Source organism: Bos mutus, chromosome 2 (genome assembly GCF_027580195.1).
Source record: "Bos mutus isolate GX-2022 chromosome 2, NWIPB_WYAK_1.1, whole genome shotgun sequence".
NCBI lineage: Eukaryota > Metazoa > Chordata > Mammalia > Artiodactyla > Bovidae > Bos > Bos mutus.
Window position 1 is genome coordinate 25076597 of NC_091618.1, and position 22645 is coordinate 25099241.

The 22645-nt window shown below is 39.5% G+C and overlaps 1 protein-coding gene across 1 annotated transcript in view; it reads left to right on the forward strand.

Moving 5' to 3' along the window:
- Positions 1-22645, forward strand: part of FARSB (phenylalanyl-tRNA synthetase subunit beta) — a 73828-nt gene that overhangs the window by 8898 nt on the left and 42285 nt on the right. Inside the window, exons 3-14 of the mRNA XM_070385968.1 lie at positions 1130-1284; positions 3782-3851; positions 4410-4525; positions 9424-9574; positions 10588-10696; positions 11829-11899; positions 13727-13788; positions 14619-14670; positions 17581-17642; positions 17918-18125; positions 18615-18695; positions 21361-21453. Of these exons, the coding sequence (XP_070242069.1) occupies positions 1130-1284; positions 3782-3851; positions 4410-4525; positions 9424-9574; positions 10588-10696; positions 11829-11899; positions 13727-13788; positions 14619-14670; positions 17581-17642; positions 17918-18125; positions 18615-18695; positions 21361-21453 (1230 nt within the window). The remainder of the gene's footprint in view (positions 1-1129; positions 1285-3781; positions 3852-4409; positions 4526-9423; positions 9575-10587; positions 10697-11828; positions 11900-13726; positions 13789-14618; positions 14671-17580; positions 17643-17917; positions 18126-18614; positions 18696-21360; positions 21454-22645) is intronic.

Here is a 22645-nt window from a genome sequence, read left to right on the forward strand (position 1 = left end):
ATGATTTGTGATAGAAATAGCAGGAGTTCCAGTTAAGTGGGGATAACTAGTGGGTAACATTAACAGTTGGAGTATGACTTCTAAGGAATTTGATTGGAAATAAGTATATAGGTATTTTCCTGCCGTGGTAAATGTAGAGAACAGAATTTAACTTCTTGGCAATGATTGTTTTTAAGAAAATCTCTACAGTGTGGTGATTGAGATATTCTAAGCTTTTTACTTCTGCACTGAATTTATTCTAGTGGTATTTCTTCCCCTTTCTCCCTCGTTTGTTTTTGCTCTTGCTGCTTTGTACCCTTTACTGTCCTTAGACCTCTTCCCATTGTACCTGTGAGTGAGTGAGTGAGTGAAAGTCACTCAGTCGTGTCCAGCTCTTTGCGACCCCATGGACTATACACTTATAATTCCTTCTGATTTACACCACAGCTTCTGATGATCCCTTAAAATGTTTTTGTTTGCTTTTATAGTATTATTCTCATTTTCATGTTGCTTCTAGTCTTGGGTGCCCATAGGATTTAGCTTTTAGAGTCATTATCTTATAAAAAGTTGCATATCTTTTCATTTTTTTTTTTTTTCTTTCTCTCTCTCTCTTTTTTTGTTTCTTGGTTCGTGGGGTCTTAGTTCCCTGACCAGGGATTGAACCCAGGCCCTCAGCAGTGAAAGTGTGGCGACCTAACCTCTGGACTGCCAGGGAATTTCCAAAATAGCTTTTATTTGGTGAATTTCCTTAACTTTGTCTCATTGACACTTTCGTTATTGCTGCTCCTTGGTTCTTATTGTGTTCTCCTTGGTATTTTCATTTTCTTTTAGATCAAGGATGGGCAAACATTTTCTGCCAAATAGCAACCTTTTGAAAGCTACATGGAGTCTCTGTCACAACTCAGCTGTTGCAGTATGGAAATGACAACAGATGAAATGTAAATGAATAGGCCTGACAGTGTTTCAGTAGAACTTTATTTACAAAAACAAGTAGTAGGCAAAGTTTAGCCCTCGCCTTGCTTTAGACAGCTTTCTGCTGCTCTGGAAAGAACATGAACAGTGTAGTTACTTCTTTATAGGACTGATAATGACTTTTTCGAAAAAAATTTAGATTTATTTAGTTTTGTTTTAATTTTTGGGTTTGTTTTAGACATCTGAAAAGGAAATTATAAGTAAGGAACAAGGTAATGAAAAGGCCCATGGGGCCTCTGATGTTGTTCTCTACAAAATTGACGTCCCTGCCAATAGATATGACCTGCTGTGTCTGGAAGGATTGGTTCGAGGACTTCAAGTCTTCAAAGAAAGGTAAGGGAGTATATTCATTAAACCCGTGGCTAAGTGGGATTTCTTTTTTCTTTGCCTGTCACTGTCAACAACCCTGTTTAAGTTTCTGGAAAAAAGCTTGTTGGACAGATCCACAGCTTTGGGTCTGCATGGAGAGCTGACTGGAGCCTGTAGATGTAGCCATTTGAAAGTTGAAAAAAAGAGTCATAGTCTTTCTTTTGGGGAGCATGTTTTAAAACTGGAGTGGTTAATGATTTTATGGCTTCTTTAACAACTCTTTAGTGGGTTCATGTGAGTTCCTTCAGTAATCCAGTTGGAATAGTTTATGGGGTTGGTTAAAGGTTGGGAGAAAAGCAGAAGGGTGCAACTTTATATGCTGTTTTCTTAAGAATTCTGAGGAAGCTCAGAAATGGAGCTTCCTGACTGGAAAACTGAAGATCTCGTGACGGCTGTGGGCAAGTTAATCGACTTCTTTAGTTTCAGGCTTGTAATTTATAATGAAGAATGTTTTCAAGTCCCCTTCTGACTCTTCATGTAATACATATAGAAAATGATGAATATGTAAAGTGAAAAAAAGGTGAAACAGTAAAGCTATCAAAAATAATTATAAAGAACAGACTGTTGGACTCTGTGGGAAAAGGTGAGGGCGGGATGATTTGAGAGAATAGCGTTGAAACATGTATACTATCATATGTGAAACAGATCGCCAGTCGAGATTTGATGTATGAGGCAGGGTGCTCAGGGCTGGTCCAGTGGGATGACCCTGAGGGATGGGATGGGGAGGGAGGTGGGAGGGAGGGTCAGGATGGGGAACACATGTACACCCATGGCTGATTCATGTATGTCAGAAACCTCCACAATATTGTAAAGTAATTAGCCTCCAATTAAAATTAAATAAATAATGGACATGGAAAAAATTATTATTTTTTCGTTACTTACCCATTATCTTGTCAGATGCAAAAGAATATGAGCCTCAGGCTGATAGGCTGCTGCTGCTGCTAAGTCACTTCAGTCGTGTCCGACTCTGTGTGACCCCATAGATGGCAGCCCACCAGGCTCCCCCATCCCTGGGATTCTCCAGGCAAGAGTACTGGAGTGGGTTGCCATTTCCTACTCCAATCAGGCTGATAGGCTAGACTTTGAAACTATGAGGCCGTCAGATGAGAGACAGGTGTTGGTGAAAGGGTGATAATAAGGCATTTGGTTAATAAGATGGTTAAAATTTGAGGGTTGACCCAGTTGCTTCTCTGCGTGACGATCAGATGTTTATTTTATTTTTTATTTTTTGGTTGCTTTGGGTCTTCGTTGCTGTTCACAGGCTTTCCTCTAGTACTCTCTAGTTGTGGTATGTGGGCTTCTCATTGTGGTGGCTTTTCATGAGATGAGGGTTTGATCTTTGGGTTGGGAAGATATCCTGGAGAAGGAAATGGCAACCCATTCCAATATTCTCATCTGGGAAATCCCATGGACAGAGGAGTCTGGTGGGCTACAGTTCTTGGGTCGCAAGAGTCAGACCGGACTTACTGACTAAACCACCACCGCCATCTCTCGTTGTAGAGCACAGGCATACGGGCTTCAGAAGTTGCAGCACGTGGGCTCAGGAGTTGTGGCCCATGGGCTGAATTGCACCAAGGCATGTGGAATCTTCCCAGATCAGGGATCGAACCCATGTCCCCGCTGCATTGGCAGGCAGATTCTTATCCACTATACCACCAGGGAAGTCCAGATGTTTATATTTTTAGGGTCAGGGATAGTCTCCTTACATTGTGTTTCCCAAACCTGCCTGATAGGAATTTAACAGGCACCTCATATGATTTTTATGATGAGAGAAAATTAGGAAAATGACTTAAAACCTTTGCTACCCGAAGTGTGGACCAGGGACCAGCATCTGTAACACCTGGGAGCCTGTAAGAACTGCAGAATCTGCTTCTACCCAAGACCTCTTGAATCAGAATATATGCTTTAACAAATTCACCAGTTGATTGTAGGCACCTTGAGGTTTGAAAAGCACTGTTAAAACAATGGTTCCCACCCTCGCCTGATATAACAATCACCTGAACTATGTCTTCAGAATGTACCATTTACCAGGCCTTTCTCTTGAATAGCCTGATTCATTAGGTCCAGGTGGGGCCAGACCATCTGTGTGTGTAAGACGCTCTGTTTTTCTGAGAAGTTCAAACTCTCATGGTTGGAATAAAACTTAAAGGTTATTTAATCCAGCCCCTCAGCTGATGTTTAAATGCCTCCATACACTTTGCTTAATTAAAGGTTTTCTAGTCTCCTGAGACTCCAGTGATGGTAATATGCATTACCACAAGGCATCATAGCCCATTTTTAAACACTAGAAATGTCAGAATATTTGTTAGGATTTTATTTTTAAATACTCAGCCCAAATTTGATTTGCTATAACTTTAACCCATTGTCCTACTTCTGTGCATTTTGTATACTTTCTATACACAGAAGAAATTAGTTTCAAATGTTTTGACTAGTAATGAACACATTTATTTTAATATTTTAGGATAAAGACTCCGATGTATAAACGGGTAATGCCTAAAGGAGAAATCCAGAAGTTGATCATCACAGAAGAGGTAATAAGGATCAATTCTCATTTTTCGTTTAAAAACATCCCTTGTGTGTATATCTCTCTAAGGTGGGACAGAGCTGACCCTTCTGCCAAATGTAGTTTTCTTTGATCATTGTATATTTAGCCTCTAGCTCTGAAAAACTGTCATTTTGTTTTTACCAAAAAGTGAAAGGAGACAGCATCTGTTTTCTATGAATTATTTTGGAAAATAACATCCAAATGTTTGCTTAAAATACTTTTAAGGTAATTATTTAAATTGTGGTGTGTTAATAACATTTAGAAAAAAAATCTCTTGGGGGAAGGCTGTTTTGGTAGAAATACCAAAAGCAAACTACTTGAGCAAACTACTTGAAAGGTTAATTTTTTTAATCAACAATTCAGTAAATTTTCAGATATCTTGCTGAAATGTAAATTCCATGAGGACAGTGACTTCCTCTCCTGTCACCACTGTATTTTATTGTTGATTGAATGAAAATTTGTGACAGCTGACTTTCTATTACAAGATGTTATTACAAAGAAAAGCCTTCATATTTACCATCTCTACTGATAAAATGAATTTCAGACAGCTAAAATACGCCCGTACGCTGTTGCAGCGGTTCTCCGAAACATAAAGTTTACAAAAGATAGATATGACAGCTTCATTGAACTTCAGGAGAAATTACATCAGAACATTTGCAGGTTTGTGAATGTATCTCTTGCTTGCTTGCTTCTCCCTCTTTCTCCTCCTTCCTCCCCTTCTCTCTTCCTCTTTTCCTCCCTCTTTCCTTTCTTCCCCCTACCCCCGCAGACTTTTAAAAAATTTTTTTCTAAAATAAGAATATGTGAGAATAACAAGAAAGTTTAATGAAATTTAAATTTAAGTAAGTTTAAATTTGGGGGTTTCCGTGTGGCTCAGATGGTAAAGAATCTACCTGCAATGTGAGAGACTTCAGTTTGATCTCTGAGTTGGGAGGATTCCATGGAGAAGGGAATGGCAATCCACACCATCTCCCAGAGCTTGCTCAAACTCATGTTCATTGAGTTGGTGATGCCATCCAACCATCTCATCCTCTGTCCTCCCCTTTTCCTCTTGCCTTCTATGTTTCCCAGGATCTGGGTCTTTTCTAATGAGTCAGCTCTTCTCATCAGGTGGCCAAAGTATTGGATCTTCGGCCTCCACATCAGTCCTTCCAATGAATATTCAGGGTTGATTTCTTTTAGGAATGATTGGTCAGATCTCCTTGCAGTCCAAGGGACTCTAGAGTCTTCTCCAACACCACAGTTCAAAAGCATCAATTCTTTGGCGTTCAGCTTCTTTATAGTCCAACTCTCATATCCATGGACTTCCCATGTGGCTCAGCTGGTATAGAATCTACCTGCAATGTAGGATATGTGTTCAATCCCTCAGTTGGGAAGAACCTCTGGAGAAGGGAAAGGCTACCCACTCCAGTATTCTGGCCTGGAGAATTCCATGGACTGTTTAGTCCATGGGGTCTCAAAGAGTTGGACTCGACTGAACGACTTTGACTTTGACTTTCACTTTCTCATATCCATACATGACTCCTGGAAAAACCATAGCTTTGACTATACGGACCTTTGGTGGCAAAGCTTTTTAATATGCTGTCTAGGTTTGTCATAACTTTTCTTCCAAAGAGCAAGTACCTCTTAGATTTTTTAACTGTATTTTCTTTTTTGAGATTTTTAAATAACTGAATTTTCTTATTCTATCTTTGACATTGCTATACATCATTTCCCATACAGCTCCCTTTAGTGTGATGATCTTCAGATCAGTTTAATTCCTCAACTCCTAAAGGTCAAGGAAGGTAACAGTGGGAGTCCTTGAACTAATGTCAGTTTTTCAAAAATCTTAATAAAAGTTACTGATAGGAAACATCAGTCTTTAGCTAACATACCAAGTTTTTTTGTGTGGTCCTAAAATATAGCAACATAAGTTACCTCATGCTAATCAAAGGTATGATTAATAGTTACGTATGTCTTGAGTATAAAAGGGAAAACATAATTCTTATTTTTTAGTAATTGCAGTGATTGCAATTTGGTAGACTATGGAAACTAAAAGAGGCTTGTGTGTAAGGGATGGGCTGGACACAGGATTGGGAAGGAGACCTTGGGTGTTTTCTGCTGGTGTGAAAAATACTTAAAAAATAAAACACCTGTGGTTATGTTCACACAGTTTCTTTTCTTGAAACATTTTTGAGTACATGGTAGAAGAAGCTTTTTCTAGGATTCTGAATAACATTTATTCCAAGTTGTTTTATAAAAACAATCTATTTGTCATCTTCCAAATATGTCACTCTTAAGCAAAACAATAAGAATTTAAATATAGTTTCACCATATAGGTCAAGATAGAGGATTTCTGATAGGCATTGATATAGCTAGTAAGTACTTGAGCCCTGTTATCTGTTCTGGTCATTTGAAGAATCTAGTTGTTATCTAAATTGTAAGGCATTTCCTTAATTCAGCTTTAAGTTGTATTTTATGCAGTATTTCTGGAAATCATGAGCTTTTTCTAAGGGGAGGTATAAATTATATCCTAATACTCTGATATGCCAGAGTCAGTAAATCCTAATTTGTGTTTTTCAAGAGATATAATCATTTCACTTAAATTATAAGTGATTTATAATAAACTTTTATTGGCATAAAAGTTGTTGATCTTCCCTTATTATCCTTTGATAGCTACAGTATCTGTATCAGTATCACCTCTTTTATGCCTATGTCTTCTCTTTCCCCTTTGATCAGTGTAGCTAGAAGTTTTATCAGTTACTTTAGTGGATATCTCTGTGTGTCAGTTTTCACAGAACTAGCTTTTGGTTTCATTGATTTTTCTCTGCTTTTGTGTGCGTATGTGTGTTTCTGTTTTTGTTGATCATACAGTGTTCTGTCTAAGGCTAATTAGTCCTTACTACTGAGGCGAGACCTTGTTCCTACTTTACCCATGGCCCCTGTGAAAGATTGGGTTTTCAGTCTGTGTGAGCACTGTTGCGTTGGATGGTTCTTTGCCTAGCCTTAGGTGGTTTCCTCACATGCTCACACTGATTGATACTCAGCAAGTTCTTGAGGGGGCCCCTCTGCAGATCGCAGAGCTCTCTGCCTGTGTAGCTCTGTTCATCTCCAGTGCTCTGTGTGGTGACCTCTGGCCGCCATCTTGGTCTCCCGAGGCTCTCAGCTGTGTCTCTTCAACTTAGGGAGTTCACTGGGCTCCTGCCTGACCCCCTTTCCTGCCCTGTGACTTGAAGTCCCTCCAGGCAGCCAGCTGGGCAGTCATAGGGCTTACCTTACCTGTTTCTGGTCTCTCATCTCCCTTATCTCTTTCCTGTCCTTCATCGCCTGAGGTCCAGTGCCGGCCTTAGAAACCATTGTGGTATATGTGTCTTCCCTCTTTTGTGATTGTGTCAGGCAAGAGAGTCAGTCTAGTCTCTGTTACTCCTGGAAATATCCAGCAAACTTTTTACTTCAGGTATTTTATTGTTTATCTCTATAGAATCTCTTTGGTTCCCTTTTAACGAAGTTTCTCTTTTTTTCGCTCAGTTCTTTCAGTCGCTGCTTTTTCACAGCAAGACTTTACCAAAATTCTTGCCAGTATCATAAGTAGAATCTTGATTTTTATTTTTAGTTTTCATATCTCTTTATTTGGGGGATATTAATCCTTTTTCTTTACCTGTGTCGTAGACCTTTCTTCTCTGTGTCTTTTGACTTGTGGGGTCTTTTGATTGTATAAAATTTACAATTTGGGTATCAATATTTATCAGTCTTCCTATATGACTTCTGTGTTTTGTGTCTTAAGGGATGTCCTGCTCCACAGTTTTAATTAAGCATTGTTCATCTATGTTTTCTCTGAATAATGTTTATGGTACCTTGTTTGTGTATATGTGTGTGTGTATGTACCTATGTTTGCTGTTTGTTTTTCAAAATGCATAGCTCTCTGATCCATCCAGAATTTTTTTGTGATTGGCTTGAAGTTGAAATTTAGCTACATTTTTGAGATACTGTTTTCGGATTAAAAAACCAACATTAATGTCCAAGAAAACATGGATTTTCTTACTCATGGGTTTATCAGTTGTTGATTTATCTAAACTGACTGGACCATTGTAGTAGCTTTTTTTGTAGTGGTAGTAGTATTTTAAAAATCTGCATAGTAATTTGAAAATCCAGGTCATCTTAGCACTGATTTGTATGGGTTGGCTTGTTGGGAGTATGTTGTGTTTCCCTGTTTTCATACGCACTGCTTTCTGATTGTATACAGAATATCTTGTTATGGCAGAGGCTTTTGATTTTGTTCTTTTTCTCTGAGGAGTGGTTTCTGTTGCAGGCCATGGGTACATTTCTACTTGTGCTAGTATATGACTCCTCAGGTGGTGCAGTGGTAAAGAATCCACCTCCCGATGCAGGAGACGCAGGTTCAATCCCTGGGTTGGAAAGATCCCCTGGAGAAGGGAATGGCTACCCATTCCAGTAATCTTGACTGGGATATCCCATGGACAGAGGAGCCTGGCAGGCTACAGTCCATGGGGTTGCAAAGAGTTGGACTCAACTGAGCATGCATACATCTGATGCTAGTATATAAACATGCAACTCATTGAGTACAGTAACACTCCCTCTAGGGTTGTCAACAGCTCTGTTCAAGTCACCCATTAAAATTCTAGTCACCTGTCTTAGAGATTGAACAAAAAAAATTTATTCAGTTAGTTGCTGTATAATGCTGTGTTAATTTGAGGTTGACCAAAGTTTGTTTCAACAAATTCTCAAAGCTATTTCATAGTTCATGTAATGTGGACTCAACACATTTCTTGATAACTAATGATTTTATCCATTTGATATTTAGTTTAGACCTACATAGTCTAAAACACATTTGAAGCCTTAAGAATATAATAAATTCTGATTTGAGTTTCTCTTTTTGGATTGTCTATTGGAAAGCTTAGAGTCAAATTTGTAATCTTCTGTGATAAGACTGTAGGCCTTGAGATTCTAATTTAATATTGGCATTGTTCCTGGCTTCATTTTATATCCCTGCGTCTGTTTCTTTCTTGCCTACTTTATATCTTTAAGTTCCTAAAATTACCTTAAATTCTTTGCAGATAAGCTGTAGAACAAATGAAATTAATAGCTTTTGAAATTTCCTTATTCAGTTTTAAATGTAATCTCAGTTCTTAAAATTAATTTCCATTAATAAAGCAATATAGTTATGTTACAGGAAATTTAGGAAAATATAGAAAAGCCAAAAAACAGAGGAGTTTTTGGGTGGTGTATTCTAACTTAATAAAACATTTATGTTTACTTGACATTAGAGGAAATAGGATAAAGGGAAATATAAAAAAAGAAGATAAAGGGTATGTTAATGTCCTATTAATAATAACGTAGTACTTGGGAAAACTAGTAGAAGGAATTTCAGCTACTAAAATAATGTGTTTTCAGTAGCTTTATAATTTCTTATATTTTTAATGTTTGTAAAGATGTCACATAGTAACAGACTATTTTAAGGAATTGTCTACAAATAATTTTTAAAAACCTGTAGTCTTACGTTTTGAGATCTTCAGATCTCTTTTGTTTTTCTCTCTCTCCCTCCCCGTTTCCATATTTAGGAAAAGAGCCTTGGTTGCTATTGGTACCCATGATTTGGACACTTTGTCAGGTCCATTTACTTACACTGCAAAGAAACCTTCTGATATCAAATTCAAGCCTCTAAATAAGAGTAAAGAGTATACAGCCTGTGAACTGATGAACATATACAAGGTAAAGGTCATTTTATATTGATGTAATAGCTCTGCATAAATCATAAAATTCCTCCAAAATCAAGTTATAATTAGGGTGATGTCATGAGTGCTTTTGAAAAAATAACAGTGTCTGGGCTCCAACCCAGAGATACTGGTTCATTTGATCTAGAGTGAGTTCTGGCTCTAGTTTTATTATTTTTTTTATCCTCTCAGATGTTTGTAATGTATACCTAGGATTGAGAACCACTTACATAGGTCTTACTGCTCTGTAATATTCATATTTAGGAATAATTAAAACTCATGCAAATATAAGGCACAATAAGATTTATCTAGATTTTGTGTGTGTGTGTGTGGCATGCACTGTTGCAAAGTGCCTGCCTCCTATGATTAGCACTTATAGAGTCCAGCAGTGAAAATCAATTCAGTTGTCACTTTAAACTGCATTTAACAAATAGTAGAAGAGGTAGGTATCATTTGGGAAAAGCAGCTGTTATTATTGGCCTGATTTGCAAGTGATTTTTTTCTTGTTTATCTAAATAGTTTTGTATGGTTTGTGTTTTGCTTAAGGTGATTCAGGCTTACTCTGCAAATCTGTTTTGAGTCTTGAAAAATAATTGTGGTCTCATCTTTCCTCAGTGGTAAAGAATCTGCCTGCTAGTACAGGAGACATAGGTTTGATCCCTGGGTTGGAAAGATCTCCTGGAAAAGGGAATGGCAACCTATTCCAGTATGCTTGCCTGGAAAATCCCATGGACAGAGGAGCCTGGTGGGCCCAGAGTCCATGAGGTCAACAAAAGAGTCGGATATGACTTAGCGACTAAACAACAACTCATCTTTCCTCAGTAGGAGATTGAGGCTGTATGAAGATTCTGAGACATTACTTTATATTAGAAAATATCATACAGTTAAAACTTTGGGGGCTGTTTTGTTATTTTTCTGATTCTCCCCCCCTTTTTATGCTAGGCACGTATGTAAACTAATTACACTGATAGAAATAAGAAGCTAATTTTGTTTGTCTTAATTTTTTTTCAGACTGACAACCAGCTTAAACATTATTTACATATAATTGAAAATAAACCTCTGTACCCAGTTATCTATGATAGCAAAGGTGTCATCCTTTCCATGCCTCCAATCATCAACGGTGAGTTATTTCTTAAGTACCATAGGTGTTTTGCTATTTCCTTCTTAATCTTTAGCATTTCTGTGGAATTCTCAATTGTCTTGGCTGAATCAATCAGAAGACTCAGTCTGAGAATCTCAGGTCTTTTGTGGATTTTATTGCAATAGTTCATTTCATTTTTTCAATATTTTACTGGTGATTTTTATATAATTCATAAATGTATACCTACTTTTAGGGCTTCCCTGATAGCTCAGTTGGTAAAGAATCCTCCTGCAATGCAGGAGACCCAAGTTCGATCCCTGGGTCGGGAATATCCGCTGGAGAAGGGATAGGCTACCCACTCCAGTATTCTTGGACTTCCTTGGTGACTCAGCTGGTAAAGAATCCTCCTGCAATGCAGGAGACCCTGGTTTGATCCCGAGGTTGGGCGGATCACCTGGAGAAGGGAAAAGCTAAGTTTATAAATATGTTCTGGTGCTAGTTTTCTGGATTCTGTTCTTCCAAAAGGTGTCGATATTTTGGTTTTAGCCCTTAATTCATTTCGTTAAACTTAAAGTGGAATTCTGCCTGGCCTGCTGTTTTATAAATTAAAATTTCAGAACTGAAATTTACCCTCTTAATTTCTTTCTGAAGCTTTTTCGAGAAGCAACTTGAATGTATTTACAAAATTTAGTGATGTCAAAGCCATAGATGTTTGCCTTTCTGGAGGTGAGAAGGGGGTTCAGTTGCTTCACAATGGGAAGGAGAAACTTCCTCCTCCATATCTTGGACTCTAGTACTCATCGTGGACTTTGGAGTGAGCCAGATCCAGGCCCAAATCTTAGCCTTGTTGTTTAATAGCTTGTGATTCTGGGCAGTGAGCTTAATCTTTGAATCTTACTTGTCCTGCCTGCAGCCCTGTCTTAGCATTATGGTGAAAATGAGATGAGATGGCTTCTGTTAAGCAGCATACTGTGTAATGTACTCTGTAAAGCCTTTTTTTTTTTTAACCTTGTTTTTTATTTTATCTTTATTCTCCAGCTTATAATGAGAGATTAGAATAAAAGTTGTGTGTCTCCTTACCTCTGAGGTGTCAGCTTGTATTTGTAGAGTTCTTTAGTGCACCTTTATTTCTGAAACTGATTGCTTTGTTGTTGTTTTGTGTTTGTTGCAGGAAACCATTCCAAAATAACAGTAAATACGAAAAATGTATTTATTGAGTGCACAGGAACTGACTTTACTAAGGTAAATAAAACTTTTATTTTATTTTTGTTCTCAATATAGATTTTTACCTCTGAGCTGAGACCATGTGACTAAATTTTAAAATTTGTTTATTTTTTAAATGGGGCTGTATTTTAGAAACTTAGAAAATGAGAAAGGTGTTTGTATTCTGTACTTTGGTTGTAGTGTGTGCTAAGTCACTTCAGTCATGTCCTACTCTTTGCAACCCTATGGACTGTAGCCCACCAGGCTCCTCTGTCCATGGGATTCTCCAGGCAACAACACTGGAGTGGGATGCTGTGACCTCCTCCAGGGGATCTTCCCAACCCAGGAATCAAACCAGCGTCTTTTACATCTCCTGCATTGGCAGGCGAGTTCTTCACCCACTAGCGCCACCTGGGAAGCCCCTTGGTTATGGTGCTTTCATTCAATTGACAAATGTTTAGTGAGCACCTACTCTCTTTCTCCAATGCCATGAATTTAACAAAGAGTTACTTGTTCTTGATTTCAAGGAACTCATCATCTTTGTGAGAGAATTAGCCACATACATTAAAACAGTAAAATTGAGAATGGGATCCACATTGTAATGCCATCTTTATAAGGAGTTCATCTTAGTTGGCTTAATTTGAATCCTAATTTTGTACTTTTGTGTACTTGTTAAAAAAAATTTAGGACCAGCTGGCTATAAAGTCTTATTTAGCAAACTGATAAAGAGTTTACACACACACAAATATATCTAGAAAATACAGAATACTAGTCGTTCAGTCACTTTTCGTCACCATGTATTAGATTGGAACGTCATGACAGCTATTTTCTATAGCATAAGATTTCTTTCCACGTGTTAAGTAAGGTGTAGAGTTAGGTGGTAGTAAAGCAGATTAAGAAAGGTAGACTTGAATGGTTATAACTTTTACGTATCAAATGTCGCTGGAGGAATACATGGCAACCCACTCCAGTATTCTTGCCCAGAGAGTCCCGTGGACAGAGGAGCCTGGAAGACTACAGTCCATAGGGTCACACAGAGACAGACATGACTTAAATGACTTAGCATGGTATGGCATACCAAATGTACATTCAGAAATGGTGTCAGGTAATATATAATACCTGTTCCTGTTAAAAACTTTTTAAAATTTGTACATTAGCAGACCTTGGTTATCTTTCCTGAAGTTTGTATATAAGTGTGAAATAATATAAAAAAGCAAAGCATGTACCCCTATAAGATTACTGTGTTTTTTCCTCAGCATTTCTTTTAATTTAAAAATGAACAAATCAATAGGGCCATCACTATGTGCCAAGCATTGTCCTATGTATTTTACACACACACACACACACACACACACACTCTCTCTCTCTCTCTCTCACTCTTACACTCTTAATCTTCATGTTAACCAAATGAGGTAGGAACTTTTATTATGTCTACTTAACAGACAGGCTAAGGTACAATGACAGTAAGTAACTTGCCCCAGATCAGACTGATGGTAAGTGACTGGGCCAGGAATCTGGTGTCTGGCTGCAGAGGGTTATGGGACTGATAAGGTTTACTGCCGTCGTTAGCCATCTGTCTTTCTTGAAATTTGGTGAACCTAGGGAAGGGGGAGTGGGGGAAATAAATGATTTGTCTCGGTCATGGATTGTAACTCTCAGAGAACTTCATAAATGCAGAACACCTGACAATAAGGTCAGGCGCATTCAAGCTCAGTTTTTATTCCATTTCTTTCTTTAAAATTTGTGTATGCAGGTCCATTTTTATATATTTGGAGACTAAATTATATTAAATATTAATTCATTTCCGTTTGAGGGAAGAGAGGATTTTCATGTGTTACCATAATATTTGATTTTTTTCCTTTGCAGGCAAAAATAGTTCTTGATGTCATTGTTACCACGTTCAGTGAATATTGTGAGAATCAGTTTACGTGAGTTCATTTGGTATTTTTATCAATGATGGTCTGTTCTGAAGTCAAAGCACTAGGGTCTTGTGCTAAATATAAAGATAAAAAATGCAGTTCCTGTAATTGGAATACATAATCTCTTTGGGGAGCTAAGACATGAATTAATAATGTAAAAGGTGATAAGTACTTTAGAAAGTTTCAGTGATGTTCTGGCTGTTTGTAAGGGCACATTACTGCTAGCTGAGCAGACCTCTTAGAGGCAGTGACAGGCTTTTTGTAAGGATCACTGGATTTGAGAATATAAACATGGAGGAACAGGAAAAGGAACAGCTGAACAAAGAGAAATCATACATAAAAGCAAAGCATTATATCTTATATATACCAATAAGACTACTGTATTTGTTCCAAGGCTAAGTTTTTATATAAAAAACTACTTCCCAAACCTATATGGCCCTTACTGTATGCTCACATCTTTTTTTTTTTTAAGTTGATTTGCATTTTAGTGGTGGTGTCAGTCAGCTTTCCTCCTATAACAACATGACTGTGGTAAAGCCTAGGACGTGTGTATCAGTATCAGCAAGGAGTTCATCGAGGATGTGTGCTTGGCAGGACTGGGAGATAAACTGATCAAGGAGAGATGCAAGAGCCACAGGAAATAGAATAGTAATGTTGTGTATTGGGAGGATTAACCTAGACAGCAGGGTGGGGACACGAATAGACTGTTGATTCAGCAGTTGTAGACCAAATGAACGTTGTGTTAACCTCACACATTTCTAGAATGTATGGCTCTTTTTTCCCCTTAGGTTTTTGTTTTTATTTTTTAATTCTATTTCTGTCTTTATTTTTGTTTTCAGGGTTGAAGCAGCTGAGGTAGTTTTTCCTAATGGAAAATTACATACCTTTCCAGTAAGTATAGAAGTGACTTGATGATGATGACTTTGACAACAGTAACAGCAATACTAAGCTGTAGAGTGCTTGTGGTCTTTCTGTGCGTCCATCTGCCCACCTACATGCCAGGCGTGATGCTATGTGCATCACGTGGGCTTAATCTTCACATTAACCCTATACGGTTGGGTGCCACTATTAGGCCCTTGACCTTGAGATGATAAATAGCTTGCCTGTTACTATTGGTGGAGCTAGTGGCTCGCCTGCCTTATTGCTAGTGGTAGAGCTAAGATTTAAGCTTGACAGCCCCAACACTATTTTATGGCACACTTCACTCCTGACACACTCCATTATACCACAGGAGTTAGATACTGTAATTCCTGTGGTTTATACCCTTATCAACTAGGTAACTGGGTAATTTTTAGTTTCACCCCTTTTAAGGTTATACTGACTTGATAGACATGAGTTTGAACAAGCTCTGGGAGTTGGTGATGGACAGGGAAGCCTGGTGTGTTACAGTCCATGGGTTGCAAAGAGTCGGACACAGCTGAGCGACTGAACTGAACTGAAGGCTATTCGGCCTTCCAAACTAAGTCTTTTCACATTTGATTTACCAATTGTGAAAGGCCATCACTGTAACTAATAAATTACATCTGGATGTGTTAATAAAACTAATTTACTAGTAAGCACAATTACTTTGAAGATATGGGATCTTGATAAAAATTCAAAATAGCATTCTTAAACAACTGAGCTTTTTACCCCAAGATGGCTTCGCATACACAGGGTGGCCATTCTAACACATTTTTCAGTGTCACTATCAGTTGGGTTCTGATTCAGTGAGGCCATTCTTTGATGAGCTCTTTATCTTTGGATTTTTCACAATTCCTCTGTTACTTATGAAGTGAGTCAGAGCCTAGAATAATTTCTGCTATTCAAATGGTTTTTAGAGTAGATAAAACCTGCCAAGATCAAAACCTTCCCCTTCCTGAAAACATTAGTATTTGGCATCATGTATTATTCTAGAGTATTTATAATTCAAAACAAATGTATAACTGTAGAAAGAAAATATTAGTCGCTCAGTCATGTCCGACTCTTTGCAATCGTATGGACTGTAGCCCCCCAGGCTCCTCTGTCCATTGGCTTCTGCAGGCAATACCAGAGTGGGTTGCCATTCTCCAGGGGATCTTCCTGACCCAGGGATTGAACCTGGGTCTTCTGCATTGGCAGGCAGATTCTTTACTGTCTGAGCCGCTAGGGGAGCATAACTGAAATTTTGGGCTATAGCAGTTTTCTGTTTTTTTAATTGATTTTAGTTACTGTTATCAGCCCTTTTTATGTAACTACCCCAAGATTTACTGACTTCAGACAACAGTCATTTGTTTGTGTCATGGTTCTGTGGTCAGCCAGGTAGTTTCCTAGGCTCATCCCTGCCGAGCTCCTTCAGCTGGTCGGTAGGCTTGGCAGCTGATGACCGGGATCGGCCTCTCTTTCATGTTGCTTCTTGGCAGTGGGGCGAACAAGTCAAGTGTCTCGTCACCCAGCAGCCTAGCTTGGATTTCTTTACCTAGTGGTGGTTGCACTGGGGTGGTAATGATACTTCTGCTCTGAGAACTGAATTTTTCAGAAAATTTTGTATTGGGGTATAGCCAATTAGCAAGCAATGTGGTAGTTTCAGGTGAACAGCAGAGGGACTCAGCCATACATATGCATGTATCCTTTCTCCCCCAAGCTCCCTTCCCATCCAGGCTGCCCCATAACACTGAGCAGAGTTCTGTGTGCTATACCGTAGGTCCTTGTTGCCTATCCATTTTAAATACATCAGTGTGTACATATCCATGCCAAACTCCCTAACTGTCCCTTCCCTTCAGCCTTGCCCCTGGCAACCATAATCTGAGAACTGCATTTTGATTAGCAGGACTCTGGCCCATTGTCCTGCTACTGCTAAGTCACTTCACTCGTGTCCGCACAGAGTCGGCAGCCCACCAGACTCCTCCCCCCCCCCCCACCCGGTCCCTGGGATTCTCCAGGCAAGAACACTGGAGTGGCCTGCCATTTCCTTCTCCAATGCATGAAAGGGAAAAGTGAAAGTGAAGTCGCTCAGTCGTGTCCAGCTCTTAGCGACCCCATGGACTGCAGCCTACCGGGCTCCTCCACCCATGGGATTTTCCAGGCAAGAGTACTGGAGTGGGGTGCCATTGCCTTCTCCACCCATTGTCCTTACCTGAGTCCAAACAGGTGTTTAAATTTATGGCCGTTTTGCTAGTGGCAGTTACACTTCTGAGAATAATTCAGTGATAAGAAATACTCATAGGTAAAGCCTGGATTTTATGTTTGTGTGTTCTTGTCTCACAAGGTAGAGTTGTGTACTGTTTGAAGGAGAGTGAGGACTAGTTCATCAGATGCTCCCAGCCGGCTGGCTCCTGGAGCACGTTGATAGCTCGGGCTCGAGCCTGGTTCCATTTCCCCCCTTAAAAAAGAAGAGGAATGACTTCATAACACTCTTGGATTTAGTATGCTGTATAGTACAGTGCAATACATGAATTATTCTTTTTTGGTCATAGACACCTACTTGCATGAGATGAAATTGAAAGTCTTCAGCAGGATTTGTAAGCAGTGTAGAAATGATGAAATGCACCAGTGTTTTGCTGAGGAAAATGGTGATTGACCATGTAAAAGCAAAACATATTTGGCATTTTGTAACATTTCCAAGCTTCCGGTTGTCTATTGAGTATCAATAGAATGTTCATTTACAAATACAATGTAGCAAATCATGTTCTGAAATACCTAGTTTACTTTTGATGTCTGGCTCTAATGACAGTTGCTTGGGAGCGTAATAAAACTGCAACAACAACAACAAATTGAATTAGAAAGAAGCTAAGGCTGTATCTGGCAGGAGTGATTTAAGCTTCTCCAACTCTTTCTCTCTCTTAGGAACTGGCTTATCGAAAGGAGATGGTGAGAGCTGACCTAATTAACAAAAAAGTTGGGATCAGGTACACTCCGCATGCTTCATTTATTTATTTATTGTTGAATTCAAGAATGAAGTGCACACATGACTGCTTAATTTTTCCTGAATGAATGCTTAGAGAGGTTTTTCTGTCCCTTCAGAGAAAGTTAAGTGATGACAGAACCTCAGTTAGGATGTCGGGGGTCTTTTGGAATTCACAAAGACAGGTTACTGTTTCAGGTAGTAGCATAGTTTAAAACCAAATATAAACACGTTTTAAATAATCCAATGACATTTATGGTTCGTACGTTCCTCTTTCAGAGAAACTCCAGAAAATCTTGCCAAGCTTCTGACCAGGATGTGTTTAAAGTCAGAAGTCATAGGCGATGGGAATCAGATCGAGGTTGAAATCCCCCCGACCAGAGCTGACATTATCCACGCCTGTGATATCATAGAAGACGCAGCTATTGCTTACGGATATAACAACATTCAGATGACTCTCCCGAAAACGTACACCATAGCTAATCAAGTAAGATTGCACCCTTAAATAAACACTCCTTATTGTTAGAAACTGATTATTGAATGCCAGGATGGCTTGGAGAGAAACAGAGCCTAGGAATTAAGCAGTCTTGGACATGCTTTGCTCTGAGAGGCATTTGCTGTGGAGAGGATACAAAACAGATGCCCCATTGATTAGAGTACGTTAAAAACCTGTGATGACTGGCTCTTTGAAGAAAGACAGGTTTTGAGTTTGGAGGCCTCCTTGCATCTCTAAGTAGGAGGTTCATTTTCTGATCCTGGGCCTGAAGGCAGAATGGTGTGTGGGGGAGAGAGAGGGAGGGTTTTTACCTCAAAGGAGGGGTGTTGGGGTGGTGGGGAGGGGATGGTAAGGTAGTACAGTAATGATGGGACTAGAACATATTAGGGTGAAAGGGCAGTTCCTTTAAGTGACAAGTTTTCTATAATTTTTTTTTTAAGTGGGAAATTTTATTGAAGTGAAATGACTTCTTTCCCCCAGTTTCCCCTAAATAAACTCACAGAACTCCTGAGACAGGACATGGCAGCTGCCGGATTCACCGAAGCACTTACCTTTGCTCTGGTATGTTGTAATGTGTGTTTTCTGTCCTGCTGATGGTTTTCTTTAAATCTCCAGATTCCTTGTTCTGTGATGCTTTACATGAATTTATTAAGACTTAACAAAATTTCCAAGCTCTAGAAGAATAACTTTTGTTACTTAGAGATTGTATAATTTCTGATACAGAAATGAAGATTTCTTTATTTAGTCACAGAAAAGCGTGAAGGATTAAAAAAGTATCTGAAATGACAGACGACAGTGTATTTTAGAGTTTCATGTCATTGTTGAGGGCTCATGGTGAATTTCATAACCAGAGTTATTACATTAGAATTTTTAGGCTTGATTCAGTTGTGGTGTGCCCGCTGGATGCCGCCCTGGTTGAGGGCTTGTGGACTGTTCCACATTAAACTTGTTTCTTTGTCTTTGAACATGTTCGCAAACATTTGCTTTGAGTTGAAAAGCTGACATAAAAGGCCTGAATCAGGAAATGAATTTTATTACAAAATCAGACGGAAATCTCCTTGCCCCAGCAGATTGACCATTTGAAGGGAGGGAAATGTGTGTGCAATTTGTAGTTTCTTTTTCTCTTTTGCTGAGCTGTTCTGTGGTGCCCACAGTGTAGTTTTTGAGAATTCAAGTCCGTTTCAGCTTAGCGACGTAGGGTAAAAACCAAAACAACCAGGAAAGCTCCCCCCGACTCAATTCCAGCCCTAAATTCTCAGACGATTTGCAGAAGAAAAGTAGTGGGAGTCACGACCAGTACATGGAGGGTTGGTGCGGCGATGCGGCCTGTCTCATGTCATTTTATTGATCATTTGTAGTTCGTAGGATGTTCATGTTGGGAGGGACCTTCCAGACCTAGCCAGCTTAGTTGTTTCTCTGGCTTAGCAGGTCATTCATTGAACAATATTTATGGAACATCTGTTATATGCCAGGCGCTGTACTGGTGAGGGAGCCTGGGGCTGAGAGAATAAGCACCCGGCAAAGCATACACAGAGAGCAGGAGAACTGTGACCAAAATCTGGCCTTTTCACTTCTAGAGGAGTGCTTTTTCCTTAGGTCGGACCATGAAGGAACGTTAGGTTTGAATACGGTGTTCATGTATGGACCATATATACATATGCTGTCAGGAACAGCAATGATTTCATGTAAAATGTACACACAAAAAATCGCATAAGGAAATGTTTTTTTTTTTTTTTTAAGTGTCTTCTGTTTTTTTAAATTACAGTAAGTGGCACGGGAAGGGACTTTGTAAGTGCATAGCCCCACGCATCTCAGGGGAGCCCATGCTCTGCTTGCTGACCAGTACCTACACTGCCAAGAGAATGGGTCTGCTGTGAAGGGGTTTATGTCCGAGATTCCGTCTCTCAGGGCAGCCCTGTGAAGTAGGTGTTTCTGTCTCTCACAGCAGTTAATTGAGGTAACTTGTTCCACTCCATGCAGCCAGTTCGCTGTGCACCAGGGATTCCAGACCAGGTCTGTCTGCACCCCAGGCCTGTGACTGATGGACTCCCACTAGGAGTCCATTCAGCTGTCCAAGGTCATGTCAACACATTGTCACAGTTCAGGGTGGGAGAAGTTAGGTGCTAGAGAGTTTCAGTTTTGTAGTAAGTTTTTCTATAGGAATGTCAACATTACAGATATTTATGGTTACAAACTTTATGAGCAGACCTAAACATCACTGAGCCTTGTATATCTAGTTTTGCATAAGAGTAACAAGCCTTCTTTTCATAAAACTCAGCCCTAGATTTCCCAAGCATAAGTACCTCACATAGCATCATGGTTTTTGCTATATTTCCAAACCAGTAGTAATAATTTCTTTTACGTTAGCTCACTTTTAAAACTGAAAAGCTACTTTAACCTTATTATAAGAATAGTATTCATAAAAATTATGGGCTTCATTTACTCTATACATTTTTTTCTAGCACTTTAAAACATATAAATATTACCATTGATAAACATTTCATCCTGTATACCCACTACTACCCCTTCAGGATACCTGATTTAAACTTCTTCTTATCTCTGTCCTTTGTCATCCATCATCACAATAAAGTAGAAGTCACTACCTAGCTGGGTAGCTGTGTGTCTGTGGGCCCTTTTTCATTTATGCAGACAGTACTGGTTCTGTTTGAGAATTCTGTCAGTTCCACCCCCTGTTCTGCCACAAGTCAGTGTGGATTTTGCAGAGGTTACAACAGAAGTCAAAACAGAAAGCTATATAAACACCAAGGAGGAGGAGAGAACTTCTTCCTGGAGTCATTAGGGATATTTTTATGGAAGAGATATCTTTTAAGTAGAATCTTGGCGGGAGGTGGTAGCCACAAGTTGGGTGGGAAGGCATTTCAGGTAAAGGTATGGAAAAGTATAAACAGTTGAGGGAATGAGAAGGAATTGTTGGAGATTGGACTGCTAAGGTCAATGTAGGAGGGCCCAAGTACAGGCTGTACCACCAGCTCCACGTGAAAAATGTGCTTTAGCTCTGCACCATGGTTAGAACTCTGGTAAGAGAACTATTAATGTTGAATTGCATCTGCTGTGCACCTGAATGTAATTGATGTATGCTTATTCTTAGTTTACTGATTTATATAATCTGCATCGCCACGAGACCATTACAAGTTGTTACAGCATTACATACTTTAAGATTTAGTCATTGTGTTTCCATATTGATCTATTTTCATGTATTCCTTAGTGCTCCCAAGAAGATATTGCTGACAAACTGGGTATGGATATCTCTGCAACCAAGGCCGTCCACATAAGTAATCCTAAAACGGCTGAATTCCAGGTAAGGGTTTTAAGTAGATAAGAAAATGGGTAAAAACTGAGAGGCAGTACATGAGTTATGAAGTCTCGTCAGTTGTTTTATCTCAGGGGGCAGAATTTTAGAGCTTCTTTAGAATCTCTTCTTGGATAAGTTTATGTTGGGTTCTTATATACTTTGCTGACAAAACTTCTTAGGACATTTTATCATCTTTTCTTGATTAGCTGTATCAGATCAGATCAGATCAGTCACTCCGTCGTGTCCGACTCTTTGCGACCCCATGAATCACAGCACGCCAGGCCTCCCTGTCCATCACCAGCTCCCAGAGTTCACCCAGACTCATGTCCATCGAGTCAGTGATGCCATCCAGCCATCTCATCCTCTGTCGTCCCCTTCTCCTCCTGCCCCCAATCCCTCCCAGCATCAGAGTCTTTTCCAATGAGTCAACTCTTCGCATGAGGTGGCCAAAGTACTGGAGTTTCAGCTTTAGCATCATTCCTTCCAAAGAAATCCCAGGGCTAATCTCCTTCAGAATGGATTGGTTGGATCTCCTTGCAGTCCAAGGGACTCTCAAGAGTCTTCTCCAACACCACAGTTCAAAAGCATCAATTCTTCGGTGCTCAGCCTTCTTCACAGTCCAACTCACATCCATACATGACCACAGGAAAAACCATAGCCTTGACTAGCCGGACCTTTGTTGGCAAAGTAACGTCTCTGCTTTTGAATATGCTGTCTAGGTTGGTCATAACTTTCCTTCCAAGGAGTAAGCGTCTTTTAATTTCATGGCTGCAGTCACCATCTGTAGTGATTTTGGAGCCCAGAAAAATAAGTCTGACACTGTTTCCACTGTTTCCCCATCTATTTCCCATGAAGTGGTGGGACCAGATGCCATGATCTTCGTTTTCTGAATGTTGAGCTTTAAGCCAACTTTTTCACTCTCCACTTTCACTTTCATCAAGAGGCTTTTGAGTTCCTCTTCACTTTCTGCCATAAGGGTGGTGTCATCTGCATATCTGAGGTTCTTGATATTTCTCCCGGCAATCTTGATTCCAGCTTGTGTTTCTTCCAGCCCAGCGTTTCTCATGATGTACTCTGCACATAAGTTAAATAAACAGGGTGACAATATACAGCCTTGACGAACTCCTTTTCCTATTTGGAACCAGTCTGTTGTTCCATGTCCAGTTCTAACTGTTGCTTCCTGACCTGCATACAAATT